A 22,313-nucleotide genomic window follows, 5' to 3' on the forward strand; every position below is an offset into this window, starting at 1 on the left:
CCTTCCAGATTGAATTACAATTCACAGAATTCCTAGAAAAAGTCAATCAGATTGGGAAAAGATGACTTGGGTAATAATGAAGAACAAGAACCAAGAGTGGATGCTTCCCCACATTATATAATTGTACCACTTTAGAAAAGTCTGATATTTCTGCATTAAGAGTTGAGGTCCAGTAGATTGTCTGAAAGAGTGCTTTTCATTTGTTTTTTTTCCCCCCAGTTCTTGAAAAGGCTACGTTTTCATGAAATCAAACTCTTGTTTCCAATTCTTAACAAAATAAATATACCCCAAATTGTTCATAAACATCTATGTGTTTAATATGCAAAAAGCAATGAAAAGTTCATATCCTGCAGATTTTTTTCTACACACAATTACGATTCTAATGTTAACATCCCCATCCCAGAAACTCTCAAAACCATTTTTTTAAAAAAAGAAAATGAGGTCGCCGTTACCTCATTTGGTCTACATTCTTAAAACAGTAGGAAACTGATGTGTAATTAGTCCTGAGTTACTTGAAATTGCGTGATGCAGTTGCATCCACTCCTACTCTTGCACCTGGTAGAAAAAAAGATGCTTTTCAATAATTGAGTCCAATAATGTATTTTGTATATTGAAAGACTTCTCTCTACCAACTTCTTGTAATGGTACCAGAAAGATCTATTTAGCCAGTTGCTCAGAGAGGCTAGTCACTGTAGGCTTTTTCAGATTGACTTTCTGCTCCAACTTCTTTCATGCTATAGAGCGGTTCCACTAGTTTGTTGTGAACAAGCATCAACCCTGGTTAAAGGAAACAAAAATAGTTCAATTCTTATGTAAATGTTATATTTTATCAAGTAATAACTTACACTTGTACCAAGTATATTTGAATCGGGGGGTAATGAGCTGGAGACCTCAAACTTTTCTCCCCAAACTCTCTTGGTCCCTATACTGCCTTGCCTAAGGTATTTGGTATCAATAGCAACTTGATACGGTAGTACCTACTACCACCACCCGTCTTCCAAGAAGATGTCTAACCTGGTATCCTATGTTTAACTTTGTGTGTATATGAAAGTCTGTGCGCTGGGAGAAGGGATTCTCATAGCTGGCTGTATTTCTGGTATGTAAAAATGAAATAATGAAAGTATTGCTATAGCAAGCACCAGTTATAGAAAACAGAGACGTGATTAGACATATCAGACATAGGACAATCTAACGAGATACAGAAAAATAAAATTTTGTTAAACTACTCCCCCTCCCAATATAAAATCACCTTAAAAGTTACAATATTAACCTTATCAATATAAAATCAATTCAGAAGACCACAAAGCACTTTATCTATTGCAGAGTACATAGGCTTCAAGATTTATTAAGCATCAAAAGTTCCTCATGAAAAAATGTCAAGAGATTAGAAAAAATATATGTTGATATATTAGATATGCATACAACATGAAGTACTTAGTCACAGAGCTTGTACAATGATACAAGAAATACTGGACTGAAGCACAGCCCCCCCCCCCCAAAAAAAAGCTTTTTGCCTGTATCTATTTTTAAGATAAAGCCTCAGTTTCAAAGGATATAGGTATGTATCTGTAAATATGCATTCTTTTTTTTACTTCTTTGTTTATTGCTTACTTTCACACTCTTTCATTTTCACCCTAAATTAGTAAAATCAAAACTTGGTTTCTTAAAAAGTAGCACCCTGGAGAGATAATGCAGTCACGTCAGGCACAGCAATTTCTCCATTTCCCAAATGTTCTGACTTTTAATTTAATTTATTTTTTAAATAGCTTTTCTTCGTCTGCCTTTGCTTTATGTGTCCCAATGTTGATTCTGTTTGACATGAAATGATAACTGTTTTCTTTCTGGATGCAGACTGGCATCACTCCAACATACTGTTTTTAATTCTTTTCCCCTTAATATTTTTGAATGTTGTGTCTAGAACAGGAAAACACATTCCTTATATTCTAAGATAAAGCACCAATGTGGAGGAATGGATAAGATATACGACTAGGACTGGATAGGCTCAAGTTCAACAATTCCCTCAGTCATGAAAACACTCTGGATTACTTTTAGGTCTCCTAGTATCTCCCAGCCCAGAGTGCCTTGTGAGGGTTCCTATTTGAGGAATAGCCAAAGGGAAACCACTAGGACAGATTCTTTGAACTCTTGTAGGGAAAAAAGGCAAGATACAAATCTAACATAATCAAAATATACAGAGTAATTTAGCTGGGAGAATCTCCATGTCATGCCTCACACCCATTGTCTAACACTCCAAAGTGTATAACAATATGAATATATTTTGTGTGTGTGTGTGTGTGTGTGTGTGTGTATATATATATATATATATATATATACCTGTTTGTAACTTCCTGTAGATATTTAATTGTTCATTGGTGAACACCAAGATGATGATTGTGGTGGTTCAGTGGAACTTTTACCAACATCTGTACTTATTATACACCATGATACTAGAGAGGTGGCACAAATAGCTCTTTGTGCCTTTTTTATGCATTTAATGACTTAGGTCCTTAGTGCTGTTTTTACATACCCCTTTATCTATTTAAAGCTTCCCTTCAACTGGTTTCTGGCTCAAGGAAATTTAAAGAGGAGACATGCTTGATGGGTAAAAGATACAAACATTTCACTTAAAATGACAAAAATGAGCAGGTTGAGAAAATAAGAATCTGATTTCTGAAAAGGATAAGATGGAAGGGTAATACTGAAAATGTTAATCTAAATAAGACAAAAGCATTTACAGACTTGTGGGAAGCTCTTCAATAAGAAAATGCTAAGAAATAGTGGAGTGTTACAAGTTAAAATCTCCCAAGGTACTCCTTGTAGTTAAAGCATGACAGTCCCAAATTACATATGCAGCTCCTGATATAACATTTCAACCAACTGCGGCCAAAAGAGGTACCAGCGCCATGGAGGATTTTTGCAGCATGATTTGTAGAGGTGAATTACCAAACATTACTGTTGCATTGATGTCTGTTTATATTCTAGACATTTATAGACTATTTCTCAGATTTGTACAACAATCTACCTTGAAAATACTTCACAGTTTTTACTTTAAGCTCCAGAGTAGCATCATCATCGCATATAAAGATGGTTCGTGGATGTTGCTGAAACGCAGAAACAGTCCACATGTGGTTCACCCCTTCTTCAATTGCTTTGTATAATGCAAATGCTTTATGGGCTCCTGTGATCAGAATCATAACCTGAATGATAAGACATACAGGAAACACAATTAGGCTATTGATGTCAAGCATCATAAATACTAAATGGTCCTTGCTGTCCTCAACTACTGGTATGCATGTATTTCAAGTTGGGAAAAAGGAGAACTAAGATGGTCTAGGACACAAATATCTGCAAGAACTAAGTTAAAACATCCAATGATGTTTTGTCAACATCTTGAGAACTTTTTCAAGAGAATAAAAGGGAGAAGATGTAACCATTAGAGCTATGTAGAATTCTACTTTACATAAAGTCTGGGGGAAAATAAGATCAAAAATGAAAGAGAGTTCCATGTTTTATAGCAAGCTTGTAAAGGGACAGCTTGCTTTTAGTTACATCAGTTTATAATCTGTAGTTCTAGTAGGAACTAATGTATGAATTGTACATATTCTGTTCCTTTAAGCAGAAAGACATTTCTCCAAGAGTTTTGTGTTACTAAGCAAGAACAGATGGACTAATAAACATTTGTGAACTAGAAGCTGGTGAATTTATTTGCCTAGCTGACTTATCAAACTAGTTATAGCTGATCAATTCAGTAAAAATGGACAGCATGTAGAAAAAAATCAGGATGAGTATCAATTTTCTCACCCTTACCTATCAATGATAATCCATTGAGCTATAAGCAATGATTTCAGAAGCCTTTAAGAGTTCTGCAAAATCCCAGCTTTATTCCAAGATTCCAAAAATGGTGTCAGTGTATTAACTGACTACATACAATAGCTTCATAATATTATCACGAATTAATGTTTTATATACTTAGCTTTTTATTTGGAATTTTGTAAAACAGTAAAATTTCATTCAGAGGCTTTGCATTCTACTCAAGTACTATATGATTGGTAAGTTTATTATCTTCCATAGACTTAACTTATTATGCAACAGAAAACAAAACTTTCAATAAAACAAACAAGGAATAAGTTTGGAAATATCAGAAAATCAGTTCATTTATAGTCATCACTAGGCATATGGTCAGTTTGTATCCTACACTACAAATATTAGAGAAAGGGGTCCAAAAGAACTTCCCTCTCTAAATTGTCTATCATGCTCAATATTAACATGCATGTGTAGACAGCACCTTAACACACTACATGATCTATACCTAAATAGGAAAGGACTTGGATTTGTTTTGAAATATATACACCTCCATATTAAGTACCAACCCACATTCCAACAAACTGTAATAGATTTAAAGAGCATTATCAGATTAGAAAGTCCTATGTAGAAAGATAAAAAGAAATGGAAATGCAGACCTTGAGAAGATGACCAATGGGGACATTTAATAGCATTATTCAAATACTTGGGAGGATATAACATAGAAGTTAAAAGATTCTCCATTTTCAGGAATGTAAAAAAAAGAATTAAGGATTTTGGTTTTAGATAGTAATTGAAAACGTAAGAAAAACTTCCCAGTAATAGGAGTAGTTTCATATTACAGTTGATTACTGAAATGAGGTCCACTTTTCTGGATCTACTCAAGTAGGACTGCACAGTAAATTATAGGGGACGGTTTAATTTTGATTCCTGTTCTGAAAAGGAATTAGACTTCATGGCCAACACGGTCTCTTCCAGGTTCAGTATTCTATAACTGAGTAACCTAGAATTCTTTTCAGACAAACTGCTTGTTCCATATCCCCCTCTGTCTCTTTTCTGGAAGTAGCTTGTCAGCGTCTCACTGCTGGCATAGAGAGGAGAGAGATAAGCCCTGAACTTTTGCCTGCTAAATCCCTTTGAAGCTGGGTCGTCGTGGAAATGAAGGGAGGGGGGACATTCCTGTGAAATGATGAGACAAGAAGTCAGTAGAGTGACTTGGAAGATAGCCAATGAGAAGCAGATAATTGGGGATCGGAAAGGGAGGGATTGGGGGGCAAAAGGTCAGTCTTGTCCGCATCGAGTCATGATCCGGTTGCTGTGCTCAAATAAAGAGAAGATTTCCTTAAAGATTGGCAGTTTGGAAATTCATTTATTTTGAGATAGCATCAAAGTCTGACATAGCTATTATGCTTCTAACCTCTTTGGCATCCATGACTGTACCCACTCCAACTGTGAGAGCCATTGTGGGCACTTTGGAAAGGTCACCTTCAAAGAATCTAGCATTAGCCAATATTGTGTCCATAGCTAATGTCTTCACTCTAGTTCTGGATACCAAGCTTGACCCTGGTTCATTGAAGGCAATATGACCATCTGGACCAATACCTGTAGGGGAAATCGTTGAAATTATTATAATTGATTGATAGCTGCTAAACACTAAATATGATTTAGGATTAAGTACTTCAGAAGAATAAGTGCATCATTGTGAATGTTTCTTTAGGCCATAATACAGACAGTAATTGTCAAAACGTTAACATACTGCCAAACATCTGAAACGAGAATGTTCTCTTGCAGGAATTAGCAACATTTCTGGAAAGAGGACTAGAACTAATGATGCAGATCAATGTAACTTTGGCTGCTCTAGCAATCTGCAGCTAAGCTTATAATTTATCAATGTTTTTTTCCCCAGACAAATGGATTTCCAAATTCAGGGTTAACCTCATAATCACAGAAGCTTTCCAGATATTCAACCCACCCCCAAAATGACTCACAAAATGACTTTTATACCCACATGCAATATTTCAATTTGCTACCTCATTAAAGTTTAATCTCATGGCCAATAAAAAATGTTCATCTTCCCTGATGCCACGTAACATCTCATTTAGTTAATTTTACATCTTGCCTTTTATTCTGGAGCTCAAAGCAGTAGAGAAAGTACTCACCCCCCTTCCTCTTTTCCCCCCTCAAAACTCTAGGAAGCAGGTTGGGGTAAGAGTCAGCCAGTGAACCTCCATGATCAAAGGTGAATTTTCAGATAGATCTCCCTGATGCCAGTATAACACCTCAGTCACTACAACTATTTCTGAAACAAACCCTCCCACAAATGGTATCGGTATTAGGGCCTTATCTGTTTGTACCTGCATCATCCTTGGAACAAGATCCAGTTTATTGGTTCATTTTTTAAAAAAAATCCTGTTCTTTCTATTTTTGTTATCATTGTTACCCTTGTTTTCTCTTTTGAGTGTAATTTTGAGAAACATTACAGAGATTAATTTAGCCTTAAACATGACGACAAGCATGTTCACAGTCTTGTTTTATATCACTTTGATGTACTGTATATCACTTGATATTTTAGTCTGATTTGTAGTGCTCATCAAAAATATCTCCCTTGAAAATAGCGTGTTTTGAAGTAGTCTGAAAGCTGTGCTGAATCCCCCCTCTATAACTTCACTCCTGCTTCCAATGCCTTTACATACTCACCCCCAACAAAGAGTTCTATTCCTCCAGCTGTTTTTATTTTGTCTTCAAAGGCATCACACTCTGACTGTAAGTCGGCTGCATTCCCATCCAGAATATGAGTGTTTTCAGGGGAGATGTCAATGTGCTTGAAGAAGTTATTCCACATGAAGGAATGGTAACTCTCTGGATGTTCCCTTGGGAGACCTGTCAGAATAGTGTGTTAGCATGTGATTGCTTTTAGTTCATTTATTTATGTCTCATCTTTCCATCCACAATATTGAAAGGACAGCCTACAACAGCTATAACATAGTACGAAAATTACCTGTACCATATGCAGAAGGTTTTAGGTTTAGCCACTGGCAATTCCAGTTAAAAATGATTTGGTAGCAAGCTGGAAAAGATAGCTTGCTGAGCTCTTACAGAGCAGCTGCTAGCTGGAACTGTGCACACAGTACTAGATGAACAAATGGTATGCCTTAGAATAGACCAACAAACTTATTTCTATGTTGTAGCTTGGTGACTCAAAACCTGAGCTGTGAAAATTCTTATAGACCTAAAAATATAAAAATAATAATGATACAATCTATTTCCCACCATGATCAAGATAGGATACACAGCAATCCTTCCTACAAGTTTTCCCTATACCAACCCTGAGAAATAAACAGTCTCTACTCTAAACCTGGCTTGAGCAAGTATAGTTACACCCTATAAAAAGCTATTGCTCCTCAGAAATGTCCACAGAAACTATTTGAACAGAAGAGCAAGTCTGTTTCTCAACCTGTCCCTCAATAATTTTTATCAGGATCAAAGAAAGAAGAGCCATCTTAGCCTTCTTCTTACACATGAGTCTGGAAAGGGTAGTCAAAAAGAGTCAGCTCAGAACTTTCTCATGGTCAAGATGCTTTGAAGGATCTTAGGTCGCCTAGCTTGAGTTAACCATTCAAAGTGCTTTGTTTCTTCCTACTATAATGGGCCTGCCCATTGTTTTTCACAGATGACACCTTAAAGAGAAATATTCAGAAGCCTTACACTTTCAATAACTATATCTTAGAGTTACTTTCTATAAATAATCACACAATTTATACAACAGTCCTTTAAAATAGATTAGTACTATCATCTGTATACTTGCTAAGAGCATGGTTTACTTCTGCTTAGATGGATTACTGCTAAAAGATGATACATAAGTTTATGGTTCACAACTCAGGTTTTGACTCGCCAAACTACAATGTAGAAACTAGTTTGTCTTTACCTATATGTAATAAAGAAAATTAATTGACAAGAAATATAAATGACACTTTCCTACAGCTTTGAATGTGAAGGTGACTCACCTACATATTCATCCATATTGAAGGTTTTCACATATTTGAAAGAGAGATCTCCATTCTTACAATATTCAATCAGTTTTTTGTAACATCCTAACGGGGTACTTCCTAGAGAGAAAAGAAAGCAAGACACCATCCATAAAAACAAAGGTTGTGCTACACAAAAGGCATTTATTTAACTGACAACTGCAATGGTTTATGTGACTACAGAAACAATGGCTCAAACATGCTCTTCAGCTCAGCGACAGCTTCATCAAGATCTTCAAAACTGCAACAGCATTCACTGCCAGTGACCCTTTCTTTGTTGCTAATGGTGAAGCATTCTTCAAAGGATTGCTGATGAATGCATGTATTCATTATGTTATTCATGAAATGAATATATTTCTTTTTATATCTCCTATGGAATGATGTAGTAGACAGGAATTTTGGATCAGTGTTACTACCTAATGAGTTCTTTATGATGCAAACGATAAATGGCCAAACATAGTAGGATACTCAAACACAGGTAGGATTCAATACTACAACACAAGAGAATAGATTAAAATAACAGGTAGTGGAAAAGGATGTAGTGATCCAGAAATAGAGGGCCAGAGAAAAAACAATCTCATCCTGTTTCTTAATTACAATAAACCTTATTCATCTCACAGTAAACATCAGCACAGGGACCCTTGTTCCCACCAACAGCAACCAATGAAATGAAACACCAGTTCATGTTCAAGATTCAATTATTAGATTTTATGGAAGATGTTTAGTGCAGTAGTTAAAGCATCAGGTTAGAAACCGGAAAACTGTGAGTTCTAGTCCTGCCTCAGCACAAAGCCAGTTGGGTGACCTTGGGCCGGTCACTTTTTCTAAGCCCTAGGAAGGAGGGAATGACAAACCACTTTTGAAAAATCTTGCCAAGAAAACTACAGAGTTTGGCCAGTCAATCTCTGAAAATCAGACATGATTGCAAGTATATAAAAAAAAGGAAACTTAAAATATGGCCTCACAATATAATGTCTTTGATGGAAAAGATAGGCACATGTATTTTGAAACAGGATACATTTCATTCCAATTCCATTACCAATCAGCAACAAATTTGAGGTAAATTATTAAATATTCTGGAGGAAAAAGCGAACATGTCACAGGAATGATTAACAGTAGAGCTTTGCTGGGAATAGTGGGTTAAAAATTAAATTAAAAAGGCATCTAATTCCATCTACCATTATAGCAATGCAAACATTGTTATTACGATGAAAATTATATGGACTATTAATACAGAGGGTGGACATTTTATTTTTTTACTATTTTAGTTATCTATCAAACTTTAGTGTCAAAAAATATGTAAAGTCTGCTCAGCCCATTAGTAAAGTATCTAGCCAGACTTGCTACGGGCATCTAATTGTGAGAATGTTCATGACAGATATGTGTAGTCTAGGAATAAAGTGTATAAAAGTCTGCTGAATTTGTATCCCAATTAAATGTCCATGTGTTCAAACAAAATTGCAAGCTCTTGATAGATTATTTCCATGTAAAGTTTTTTTTTCTAAATTTGAGAAAACAAACTGCCTTCCAAAATATTAGTCACCTAATAATCATTTGTGACAAACATCCTGTGTAAAGAATGACAGCTTGGTCATAATACCACTGAGACAGTCTTTTATCTGAATTACACCAGAGTAAATTATGACTCCATAGCTTACCTCCTACGAACTGAAGTTTGTAACTTACCAGTGGGAAGTCCAAGAGTGAAATATTTATTTGGTCCTGGATTAAACTGGATTATTCTGTTCCTAATGTACTTTGCAGCCCATTCACTGGCCTCATTGTAATTTTCTAGAATTATAAGCTTCATCGTAACCTGCAATTTTGGAAGAATGTTCGGATTATACATTTCACTTGTAGGCTAAACAACATGTGAAGGCAGGATTGGCTACTTATGTAGATATAAACATTACCACGATTGAGCTCAAAATTTCTGTTGATAAGTGAAACATTAGTTAAGTGAGTTTTGCCCCATTTTACGACTTTTTGTGCCACAGTTGTTAAGTGAATCACAATTGTAAGGTTAGTAACATGTTTGTTAAATGAATCTGGCTTTCCCATTGACCTCGTTTGCCAGGTTTGCAAAAGGTGCTTGAATAACCCCAGGACACTGCATCCATCATAAATACGAGTCAGTTGCCAAGCATCTGAATTTTGAGCATGTGACAATGGAGGTGCTGTATGTGTGACAAATGACTGTAGTCCCTTTTTTCAGTGCCGTTGTAACTTGGAACAATCACTGAACAAACTGTTTTAAGTTGAGGACTACCTATACTGTCTTCAAATATTTTTCTATCTAAGAGCTTCTTTCTCCCCAAATACTTGACAGATGTGTTCATTGTTCTGAAAAAGTTAAAGAGCAGCACAATGTTATTTGTGAAGGATCTTTCGTACTCCCTGAGCTTAGTTATTTTACTACAGACTTTTCATTACCCAAACTAGGTAACATTATCAGTGCTACTAGCGAGTGGAGTTTGCTCTCATTTTATATTCTAATGCAGGGTGTCAAACTGGTGGCCCACAGACTGGATGCATCCCGCGCAAGCCACGCCCACTATGCTCTGCAAAGGCAAAAAATGTTGCAATATGTTACGTGACAACACGTGATGCAATCGAGTTTGATACCCTTGTTCTAATAGTTTGCCCTTTCAGTGTAAGTGGGAGTGGTCTTGGTGATTCTTTGGTTGGGTTGTTTACTGTGAGCTTCTTTGGCAGTTCCTTGCTTTGTGTATGTTTGCTTCTTGATTGTTGGTCTTATGTTAATCTTGGTGTTAATATCTGCTCATCTGGGTGTTGACTGCTGATGAGGAAGTGTTCTGGTCTTTTTGTTATCATGTGCAATTTTAATATTCTACAACTTGTCTCCTCTTCCCTGTAATTAAGATTCACACTTCATACATTACACAGAATGGACAGTGCTCCTTGAACACTGAAGCCATAAAAATCCATTGGTTTTTAGCAATATCATCCATACCTCTGTGACATTTGCTGCAAATGCAGACCTTATAGCTACCATCAGCACTGGTTAAATACCATGCTTCCATTCATAAATGAATGGGTTAGAAAAGCAGCAAAGTCTTTTATGCAATGAGTCTGATTAAGTTGACTGTAAAAATTGCTGACATTGTAAGAGGAAAGCTGTGTTATGGTATCCCAAAATCAGAAGGGGTCTGGCGGCACGTTAGACTGAAACCGTACATATTAATAAGTTTTCTGAGATCAGAAGCATGGACAGGTAAACTGAGGTAGGATTTTAAACTGAGCTATGGTGAAAGAGAGAGAAGAGACGGCGGTTATTTATACATCCGAACTACACTGTTGTTTCTCTGTGTCATCTAATATATGTGGGTATATGCATAATTTTGTATTTATTTATTTATTTATTTATCTATTTATTTATTTATTTTTCAGTCAGTCAGTCAGTCAGTCAGTCATGGTTATGTAGTGTATATTGGAGGTGGTGACCCTTTGAGAGCTATATGCAAAATTTCATTGTAATGTATGCCGATTAGTGTACATTCAAAGTGACAATATTCCTATTCCTATTGCATTCCGTTCTATTCTATTCTGTAGGTCACCGATTACCAGCATTTTATCAACTGAAAGCTGTTATATGTTAAACACCCATTGTGTTTGTTGAGATCTTCAGAGTTGGCTTGAACATCAAGAACGGAGTCTGGTAGCCCTGAAGCAAGTTGCGGGTCAGGAAAGCTTAAACCTTTTGGTAAAATAGGTTAGTCTGAAAAAGTGCTCCTAGATTCCTTCTAATAATGCTGTGTTGCATTGTGCTTGTTAAAGGGAAGGAGGCCGAACGGGATCATTGGGGAAAGAAGTCACGAGCTTCACGAAGAGAGGGAAGCTAGAAGCCCAGCAAAGGAGGAAGGAAGTTTCTCAAGCGCGCTCTGGAAAGGGGCCGGGGGGGGGCAAGAGACCCCGGGGTTTAAAGCAAGTCCTCCTGCGCCTATGCAGAAACGCCGCTTTTCCGGCCCGCGAATACGAGGTGCGTGGAAAACAACTCCCGGGGCCCCCGATCCGAACAATCTGCCTTGCCACTCACCTCTCCTCGGCGGCCACTCGCTCCCACTGGGCCCGCCTTCTCGTGACCTCATCCCGTCACATGAAAAAAACGCTGAGCTCGCAGTCTCTCCTCGACTGTCCCCGCCCCCGGAGACTTCCTGCGCTCCTCCTCCTCCTCCTCCTCCCCGGACCCGCGCAAGAGGAGTCTTTGCACCATTCGTCGTCGCGCCTTCCTTTCGCCTTAGAGCAGAGAGGTCTTCTAACTTGGCAGCTTTAAGACTTGTGGACTTCAACTCTGGGAGCATCTTTTACCGCTTCTGCTGGTCTGTTTCTTGCTGAGGGATCTGAAGGTTCTCCAGGCGTTCTGGGCTCTTCTACCTCCGAGAACCGTGCTCCTTTCCGAGCTCATCGATTTGCCCCTTCTCAGAAAGTTAGGAGGCATCCAGATTGTGTTTTGCGACCGTCCTGTCTTCTTTTAGGGGCGCGTAGATAAATTCCCATTGTCTATATGGAGATTCTCAGTCATCCAGGTCACGGTTGTCCCAAAAGTGCTTAATAGAATAGAATAGAATAGAATAGAATAGAATAGAATAGAATAGAATAGAATAGAATAGAATAGAATAGAATAGAATAGAATAGAATAGAATTTTTTATTGGCCAAGTGTGATTGGACACACAAGGAATTTGTCTTGGTGCATATATGTTCTCAGTGTACATAAAAGATATGTTCATCAAGAATCATAAAGTCAACACGTAATGATAGTCATAGGATATAAAAAAGCAATCAGGAAACAATATCAATATAAATCGTAAGGATACAAGCAACAGTTACAGTCATACAGGCATAAGTGGAAGGAGATGGGTGATGGAAACGATGAGAAGAATAATAGTAGTGCAGATTTAGTGAATAGTTTGACAGTGTTGAGGGAATTACTTGTTAGCAGAGGGATGGCGTTCGGGAAAAAACTGTTCTTGTGTCTAGTCGTTCTGGTGTGCAGTACTCTATAGCATCATTTTGAGGATAGGAGTTGAAACAGTTTACATCCAGGATGTGAGGGGTCTGTAAATATTTTCACAGCCCTCTCTTTGACTTGTGCAGTATACAGGTCCTCAATGGAAGGCAGGTTGGTAGTAATTGTTTTTTCTGCAGTTCTAATTATCCACTGAAGTCTGGGTCTGTCTTGTTGGGTTGCAGAACCAAACCAAACCAAACTTCTTATCCAGGAAGCTTCTTCAGCTCTTCATTCATTCAGAGCTGAAGAAGCTTCTTGGATGAGAAGTGAAATGTCTTCAAAGAAAAACCAAAAAAGTTCAGTTGCCTCTTGGAAAAGCACCTTTGGGATAAGTTCTCATTGTAGGTCTTCTTGTTGCTTGTTTTTTCAAACTGCTGAAAATCTCACAAAGTGGGAGGACAGAACAACTGACTGGCTGTATGATGGCCATTTCTTTCCTAACATCTGTAAAGAGGATTCAGTTCCTTTTAATTTTGCTTGTTGGGCAGTTCTGCAGGGGAGCTCCTCGGAAAGGTTGGTTGGGAGTGTGTTGTCAGGGCCCACTATTTTATTGTGCTAAGGAAAGGAAATGCGATGAATAAAAAAACGTGATTTATGGAGGTTGATATTCCCTGGTGCTGGAAATTAGACTGGTTTATAGTATCAGTTAAACAAACCAAACTAAAAGTTGTCAACCTATAATGATGGTTGTCATGGAAATTGTAATGTAAATAAATTATAGGTTCTTTTTTCCTCAAAAAAAATGATTCTGTGGGTTCTGCTGCTCTTTTTGCAAGTAAGAAGTGTCTCTAAAAAATAAAAGCTGAAAATCTCTTGGCTTTCTTTTAGTCAACCATTCCTATCTTGTTCTCAAAGAAAATGCATGGATCTCTTCACCAGAATTCAAGCCCAACTAGAAGAAGGCTTCACTTTTATTTTTTATAGTGTCATGTAACCATTGCTGTGCTGGTAGAATAGTAATAGTGATGGCTGGTTAATACAATAAATCACTGATGTGGAAATGGTGGATGCCTTTAAAAACAGCAGTAAATACACTCACTGAAGCTTATTCCCAGGTAAATGAAATCCCTCAGTAGCTTCTATAGCTGATCAGAGATTTTAATTCAAGAGTCACCAGTTATGCCCAAGTAACAAGGCAATTCCTGGGCTAAGTAGGGCCTGAAGTTCAATCGTGGTCTTTCTATAAGAGGGAGATGGAAAAGGCTTTTGGAATGTAGCTTGCTATTTTACTCCTGTCCTTGGGAGTGCTTTATCAGGGGTATTCAGTCATGGGTGTCAACTGTTAGGAATTTTTTTTTATTAGACTTAACAATAAAGTATCAAATCAAATGTCAGATTTGTTGCATTTGGTCCAGGAGTGGCAGAAAAGTTGGTTTTCTTATAAACTAATAGGGCTTGCCAGAAAATCTTTGTATAGTGTTGAAGCAGTCAGCAATGTGTTTTTAAGGTCCCTTCCAACTGTTAATCTGTTAAACAGTATATTTTAAGAACCTTCCCTGCTTTTGTATTCACTACTTCTGTCATGTGACTTGTCATTTCATGGCCAATTGAACTATTTTATTCAATTCCTAAAATGCTGCAGGTTTTCTATTTTTTTTATCCCTAAACAAACATTTTTGAATTTCTGTAGACTTTTCATATCCTGCATTTTGCATATCAGATAAATGCTAATACCACAAAAATAGATCAGTATGGGGAAAAAGGTGGAAATTTGGGGAGCATTTAACCAGCAAGTGATAGGTTGCCATTAATTTTCTTTTTGAAAAGCTCACCTGAACTTTAAAATTTTCAAAGAAAGATCATTTATTCCTGCTTTCATAGTAGACTTATTTGACAATAACACAAGATAGTAGAATGTGAGTTCGTTATTTTTTTTTTATTAAATTATTTGGCTGCATGTTTCACAAATGCCACAAGAAAGAGCTTTAATACTACCGTGTTTCCCTGAAAATAAGACCCTGTCTTATATTTTTTTGAACCCTGAAATAAGCAGTTGGCCTTATTGCCATATGCTCAAAAGACCGATTGGGCTTATTATCAGGGGATGTCTTATTTTAGGAGAAACAGGGTACATTAAAATAAAACAAATTTAGCAAAATAAAAACCGTTTATTGAAGATGAATTCATCAAAGGAATATACACAAGCCACTCAATAGTTGTCCAACTTCCTGAGCCCCAGGCACTGACACACTCGCTAACAACAACAGCTCTTTGGTGCAACTGCTCCAAAGGCTTGCCAGGAATGTCAAAATATCTCCTTTTTATATTCAGTTGATAAAGGCAATATTTAGCTGCACAATCTTTTAAAATTTAGATGGAACCTGGCTTTTTTGCTGAGGTGGATATTAATTTAACTTGTCTGCATTTCTTTAGTTATATTTTTATTTTTAAAATTTGTATTCACCATCGAGTACTATTTCCAAATGAAATGCAACAAAAGTACACAAAGAGGAACATTTTCTAATGTCTTGGAGAATGCATTATAAGCAAAAATATGAAATATAAAGAATTCTTGATCTATTAAATCATTTGCAGATGTTTTACTGGACCACTTCATTCACATTCCTATGGATGACTTGGCTGGTACTCCTGTAATTTACCTCACTAAATTCTTGACAGATTTCAGACACAGTACATTTGGACTCAATGGAGGTCTGGCCTGAAGATGATCACTTGTTAGCCTAATGCAGTAGCTCTATTTTTCACCCTAACAGTGTTTCAGGAGCTCTACAGCGAGTTCCACCTTGTACAGGTATTCCTCAACTTATGACCACAATTGAGCCCAAAATTTCCATTTGCTAAGCAAGGCAGTTAAGTGAGTTTTGTCCCATTTTACAACCTTTCTTGCCACAGTTGCTAAGTGAATCACTACAATTATTAAGTTAGTACCTCAGCTGTTAAGGGAATCTGATTTTCCTGCCGACTTTGCTGGTCAGAAGGTAGCAAAAGGTGATCACATAACCCTGGCATACAGCAACCCGTATAAATACATGCCAGTTGTCAAGCATCCGAATTTGGATCAGTGACCATGGGACTGCTGCAACAGTCTGAAGTGTGAAAAATGTAAACAACTCCCTTTTTTCAGTGCCCTTGTAACTTTGAAGGGTCACTAAATGAATGGTTGTAAGTCAAGGATTACCTGAAAATGTGGGCGTGCATTCTCTGAAAGAAGAGTCAAATGCAAGGGTGGGCACAACTGGGCTGTGTATGAAGAAGGCTTATCTAATCAGGTCCCTAAAAAGTCCATCTCGGGGAGGGCTCCTCGAAAGAGATTTCCCCAGGCGTGGCACTTAGTTAACAGAATAACAGAGTTGGAAGGTATCTTGTAGGTCATGTAGTCCAAACGCCCCCAGCCTAAGCAGGAGACCCTACACCATTTCTGAAAGATGGCAGTCCAGTCTCCCCTTGAAAGCCTCCAGTGATGAAGCTCCCACAACTTCCGAAGGCAAACTGCTCCATTGGTTGATTGCTCTGTCAGAAAATTTCTCCTTATTTCTAGATTGAATCTCTAAATTGATCAGCTTCCATCCATTATTCCTTGTCTGGCCTTCAGGTGCTTTGGAAAACAGGTCGACCCACCTTCCTCTCTGTGACAGCCCTTCAAACATTGGAAGGCTGCTATCATGTCTCCCCTGGTCCTTCTTCTCTTCCCTAGACTAGCCATGCCCAGTTCCTGCAACCGTTCTTCATATATGTTTATAGCCGCCAGTCCTCTTAATCATCCTGGTTGCTCTTTCTCTGCACTCTTTCTAAAATAATCCCCCGGCCCTTCGGATGGGAAAAGATCACCAGACGGAATTAAGGAGATCTTGCGCGGGATTGTTTCCACCAACCTATGCTAAGATCCGGTGGATTTTCCCCTTACATTGCTGAATGGCTGAAAACGCTAAGCGGAGGAAGAACCTAAGGAAAAAAAGGAGGAGGCGGCGGCAGCGGCAGTGCGTGACGGCTTGGAAGGGAGGGGAGGGGCCGGGCCTTCGGCAGCAGTAGCGGCAGGAGTCCTCCGGGTGGCCGCTGCTGCCGCCGCCGCCGCCTTGTTTCTCAAGCGTCAAGCCCTCCTCCTCCTCCTCCAAGCCTAGCACCGGCAGCGCCCTCGGAGAAGGGAAGTGTCCTCAAGCAGTCCCCGACGGGCCTCCGCCCGCTCCCTCAAAGCGCTCGGCGCTCCAGGCAGGTCCCCTCCTCCTTGCCCTCGCTCGGTTCTTCCCCAACGCTATGGCGGCGGCTGAGCCCGGCAGTAACGGCAGCAGCGGCGGCCGATACCAGCAGGTGAGGAAGCGGCTCGCAACTTGGGCAAGGCCGCTCACGCGAGAGCCGCGGTCTCTTAGGCCGCGGCGGTGTGTGTGTGTGTGTGTGTGTGTGTTGGGGGGGGGAGAGGGTTTGAGACGGGGAAAGGCCTTTTGAAAAGCTCCCTCCGGCTAGGAAGCCTTAAACGCCTCAGTCGTGTCCTCCCCTCCCCTCGCAGGATAAGAGATGTTTTTCTCTCCCTCGCTGCTTCCATTTTGGCCTCTTGGTTTGAAAGGCAACTCCAAGGTTTCCTCCCCCCACTTTTTTTTTTTTTTTAAAAAATCGCGCATCCGGTTTCCCTCCCCTTTTACTTGGTGTGTTAAGTTTTAAAGGCCAAAGGAGAGAGAATATGCTTCTCCCCCCCCCCACCCCCAACCAACCAACGATCTGCTTGCTCGGTTCGGAAACCGACGATAAAAGCAATTTTATTCCTCTTCGCCCAGTCCTTTGGGGTGCGACTGGATCGTAAGGTGGAAAAGGATTAAAACGCCTGTCCTAAATTAAACGGCGTTCTCGGCTTGTGCATCCGTGGCTTGGTTTGGTTACCGACCGACTCCATATTGTAAGGATGAATGATTTAAGATTAGGGAGTTACGCAGTAGAAGTATCAAAAGCCCTCGTGATTTAAAGCCGGCGGTAAAAGGAGAAGAGGTTCGTCCGTTTGGCCTTCTAAATTCTCCATCCTGTATAGATGGAGAATTTAATGGGCGCTGCTGATTCTGAGTGTGAAGGCAAGCTGGTCTTGTAGTTGTGCTAGCTAGAGTAGTTAATTGCCATAAGGATATGATGGAGGTAGCAAATTGTTGGGAGATCTAATTCTTAATGACCTCTCGAGTTTCCCTCATATCCAAATAGTAAAACACTGCGAATTCCAGAACTCTTACATTTACAGATGTGAAATTCAAATTAAATAAGCCAGCTGGTTCCCCTGCCTTAACGGACTCTGTCAGGAAAAAAAAAAGTATGTATTGAAATACAACATTGGGTAAAATATTACAATTACTGTATGATATGTATCAAAAATGAAGAATAAATTCACCTAAATATGTTATGAAAGATCTGGGATCAGCGTTCTTAATCTAAATCTCCTTTGGGAAAATTATGGCCCACCAAATGTTGCTAGATAATTGCCTGCATCTCATATCATTATCATCATTTAATTGGATTTCAGTTGCAGTTTCAATATTCATTTGAAATTATTGTTCGCAAAGTCTTGTTATTACCTAAGCGTCTTTCAGGTTAGAACCCCAAGAGAATATCATATTGCCTTTTGAGATTTTGTAATTACGAAGTGTAATTAAATAGATGCCTCTTTGTTTAGCTGATAGTTTTGGAGGATTTAAAGCTGATATGTACATATTGCAATTAGGTACAGAACTAATTTGCTGATTTGAAAACCGTCCTTTCACTCTGAATCCAAATTTTTATATGTTATACTTAATTGTTTGAAGTTAGCTGTAATTTTTTGTTCTTTATTTTTTTTAACAGACATTTCTCAAAAGTTAGTTCTTATGAATGAAAACCTGCCAAATTTCTGAAAAATAAATGTAGACTATATTACGTTCTGGGCTTTTAGTTTTTATTTTTAAAAAAGAGATGTGTCTTTTAATTTCTTGATAAACTGAAAGAAATGTGTGCAAGTAGAAACTTCTGTGAGGCTTATGCCTGCTAAATTTTAAATAAGTATATTCAAGTTTTATTGAACAGAATGCCATTTTATATTTTTTTAAAAAAAATCCATAATTTTTAATTTTAATGGGAAACATACTGAAAAATATTCAGTCCAAACAGCACATTGTTTGGTTCCTCCTGAATATTTAGAGCAGGTGTGTCAAACTCGCGTCATCACGGCGTCATCATGTGACATATTGCGACTTTTTCCCCCTTTTCTAAACCGGGTGTGGGTGTGTCCAGCGCATGACACATCAGCCCTTGGGCTACGAGTTTGACAACTCTACTTTAGAGAGCTTTTATTTAATTTTGTCTGCTTTGGATAAATTCCATGTCAATGTTAAAAGCTCCCAAGTTGTTTTTAAGTCAGTTTAATTCAGGTTGAGATTTAGTCAAAGGTCAACTGCTGTTGATTACAGGTAGTCCTTGACTTTTAATTGATTGCACAAGTTGTGCAGCACAACAGCAGTGGATTTGCTTAATGATCATGGTGTTCACTTTAGAATCACAGTTCGCTTAAAAACTGTTACAAAAAAGGTAAAATTGGGCATAGTCTCATGGTGGCTCGATTAACAACTTGCAAAAGTGATTTAGATTTCAATTACCATTGTAAGTTGAGAACTACCTAATACTGGGACATGTCCAACTTGTTTTTATGTAACAATACAGAACTAGTTAACTATTGCCTTCTTTGGAGCTTTTTTTTTAAATTTTAAAAAATCCCATTGTAGTCTACAGTCATGATACTGTATTTCATTGAAATACTGACCAGATTTGACCATGCTTATTTTAGCCAAAGTTGGCTAGATACTAACCTAGCTATGACAAAACCATGATTTAAAAAATGCTTGCTGATACAGAAATCAAAGGGATTTGTGGCTTAAAAGGGAACTATGTTGGTGAGAAATCATGGAGAAATGATACGTTAAGTCATTTGTATGGAAATCTTGATGTTTCATTTCTTCATGTATTTATTTGCTCTGGTTTGTATGCCTCTCTAGTCCTATGACTCTTGAGAAACTAACAACTACCATATTGGGAGGGCATTATTAAGAAAGCTTGATTATTGGGTCCTTGCAAATTACAATTCTTTGGTAGAGGAACTCTTAGCAAATCTCCCCTCCATGAATCAACCTGGGCTAGATGGCATCAGAAATATCCAATATCTGAAGCATGTGAGGTTTAAAGGTGACAATTAACACATTGAATTGCATTCATATGTTCATAGCTAAAGCAGATTCCATATTAGTGATGTTAGATGGGCTAATCTAGACATAGTCATAATAGCCTAGCCTAGGCCATCACATAATGAACAACTGAAACTTCCAGATGGGCCTTAATGATAACTCCATGTCAGTGGTGAAATTCAAATTTTTTTATTATTGGTTCTGTGGGCGTGGCTTGGTGGGTGTGGCAGGGGAAGGATACTGCAAAATCTCCATTTCCACCCAACTCCAGGGGAAGGATACTGCAAAATCTCCATTCCAACCCCACTCTGGGGCCAGCCAGAGGTGGTATTTGCGGTTCTCCGAACTACTCAAAATTTCCGCTACCGGTTCTTCAGAACCTGTTAGAACCTGCTGGATTTCACCTCTGCTCCATGTACAAACATTAGTGTTTAGTAGTCCAGATAACAAAGGCATGAATGGCCATCAACAAAGTCTCTTTGAGAAATGATAGACACCAACTGCAGAAAGGACCCCCTAGCTATATTTTTTACCCAATGTTTAAGTAGGAGTTGCAACAGATTGTGAGCCAGTTCTTTCTGCAAGAATGTAAACCTTATCCAGGATTGTTTCTGGAATCAATTGACTATTGAATCCATAATTGAAGTTACTGTACTTTGTAAAATTGACATGTATTGTTTTTTAACAGAGGGTAAGTGGGAATTTTTTTGAAGGATTAGTGAGCTTAGATAGTTCCTAAATTATATATTTATATGTAATTGAGGACTAAGGCAATATGTATTGGGATTGAAGTACATATATAGTGAGCCTGAACGAAAGCATTAGTTTCAGTTATGTTCACAAATGTGTGTCTACTTTCTATTCAACTTTTTATAATTCTGAAAATATTTTTGGAAATTATATATTAATAAGAAATATATACTTCATAGGAATTTAGGTGAATATTTTTGGGATTCAGTAACTGCAGGGCTATAAAAAGGTCTTTATTATGATGATACCTGGAATAATGCTGTTTTAGAAAAATAGCTGTGCATGGTTCCCATACAATGGAATTTGTTGAAAAAAACAGCAGGCATTATTTATGTGATATATAGCACAATATTACATAGATAGTCCTTTTGGAGCCTGCCCATTACACTTGTAAGTTGTGATGGTCATTAAGTGGGTCACCATGGCCCAAGACCCATTTTTGCGACTTTTTTTGTGGCGATTGTTAAGCAAATGCTGTAGTTATTAAGCAAACCAACTGTTTTCTATGGGATGATGTTGCTGAAAACGAAATAAATGCTAGTTTAGGGCAAAGACATAATAAATCGTAGTCACATGACCATGGGACTCTGCAAATGGCCATAAATGCAGGCTGGTTACTGAGACTCCAAAATGAAGTCATGTTGAGGTGGAAGGCATATAAGTTTAATGAATACATGTGACTATTAGGGGGACCCTGGCCATTATAACTTTGGAACCGAGTTGTAAGTACGTTTGGGGTGGTGGTGGTGGTGTCTGTTACAATTTTGAATGGTTGCTAAATTACCTGCATTCAGAAATTCGTCCTGTTGTTCTAAAGGACTTATACTCAGGTTTGGGTCTGTATTATGTTGCAGTCATTTTTGTAGTTTTATTTTCAAATCATTAGATTAGTTAGTTAGTTAGATTAAATTAGTTAAGAGTTGGGTTGCGTGGTAATAATTTAACATTCATGGTAATCTAAAATGCATTTGTCCCATTTTAAAAAATGGGATTCTTTGTTATTTTGTCTCTTTCTTGGCCAACATCTTGAAGGCAGAAGTTTTTTTTTTAATTAGATTTTGAGGTTATTCTTTGAACACATACCTTACTATAAGGTAATAATTTATTTACCTTATAGTTTCTTTTGAGTAGCAAAATCCAAAATGATAAAATATTCATATTTGGGGGGAAGGAATTTTATTATTGGTTGTTTTTAAATCCATATTTAGTATCCTTTGTATATGTAATTAGCACAACATATCCCTAAAGATATATAATTTCAAAATGATGATGATTGCAAAACTAATATTACATTGGTTCTTTTCGTGGAATTTATTCTTTTTAGATATTTTCTGCAATTCCAGACTTCAGACTGTTTGGATTGGCACCTAAATTTTATAAATACGTTTTTGTTGAATTCTGAGGGACAGCTTCAAACCTATATTGTAGCAGGGCATGTAAAGATAAACATATGAGAGGTATTGGATGCACTCTTCTGCCTTCCACAAAGGAAAATCTCTAATCCTTTTACCCATAATCTTACTGTATTTTCCTCACAACTCCTGGGAAGAAGCTGTTCAGTAAAA

The 22,313-nt window shown here is 37.9% G+C and overlaps 2 protein-coding genes across 3 annotated transcripts in view; one reads left to right on the top strand and one right to left on the bottom strand.

Moving 5' to 3' along the window:
* Window positions 1–350: 350 nt before the first annotated feature.
* Window positions 351–11,925, bottom strand: GNPDA1 (glucosamine-6-phosphate deaminase 1). Its single transcript, XM_070933933.1, has 7 exons — window positions 11,884–11,925; window positions 9,513–9,642; window positions 7,806–7,907; window positions 6,499–6,681; window positions 5,219–5,403; window positions 3,023–3,197; window positions 351–777 (listed from the first exon to the last, which is right to left on the bottom strand). The coding sequence occupies exons 2-7, from the start codon at window positions 9,634–9,636 to the stop codon at window positions 683–685; spliced, it is 864 nt and encodes a 287-aa protein (XP_070790034.1). The 5' UTR covers window positions 9,637–9,642; window positions 11,884–11,925; the 3' UTR covers window positions 351–682.
* A 4,911-nt stretch (window positions 11,926–16,836) lies between these two features.
* The window catches only part of NDFIP1 (Nedd4 family interacting protein 1), a 28,112-nt gene continuing 22,635 nt past the window's right edge, over window positions 16,837–22,313 (top strand). Inside the window, exon 1 of one of the 2 annotated variants that reach the window (XM_070937337.1) lies at window positions 16,837–17,122. In XM_070937337.1, the coding sequence (XP_070793438.1) occupies window positions 17,069–17,122 (54 nt within the window). In that variant the 5' untranslated portion in view covers window positions 16,837–17,068. The remainder of the gene's footprint in view (window positions 17,123–22,313) is intronic. The other variant, XM_070937335.1, reaches the window with a different exon arrangement.

The sequence above is a fragment of the Pituophis catenifer genome, unplaced genomic scaffold, assembly GCF_029215685.1.
Source record: "Pituophis catenifer annectens isolate HBS135680 unplaced genomic scaffold, rPitCat1.0.hap2 SCAF_2, whole genome shotgun sequence".
Lineage (NCBI taxonomy): Eukaryota > Metazoa > Chordata > Lepidosauria > Squamata > Colubridae > Pituophis > Pituophis catenifer.

Coding starts and splice junctions, on each gene's coding strand:
- GNPDA1 (XM_070933933.1), bottom strand. CDS start 9,636: ATGAAGCTTATAATTCTAGAAAATTACAATGAGGCCAGTGAATGGGCT. Junction 5,404..6,498: donor AATAGAACTCTTTGTTGGGG/GTGAGTATGTAA, acceptor TTTCCCCTACAG/GTATTGGTCCAGATGGTCAT. Junction 778..3,022: donor AACTGTGAAGTATTTTCAAG/GTAGATTGTTGT, acceptor TCCTTTAACCAG/GGTTGATGCTTGTTCACAAC.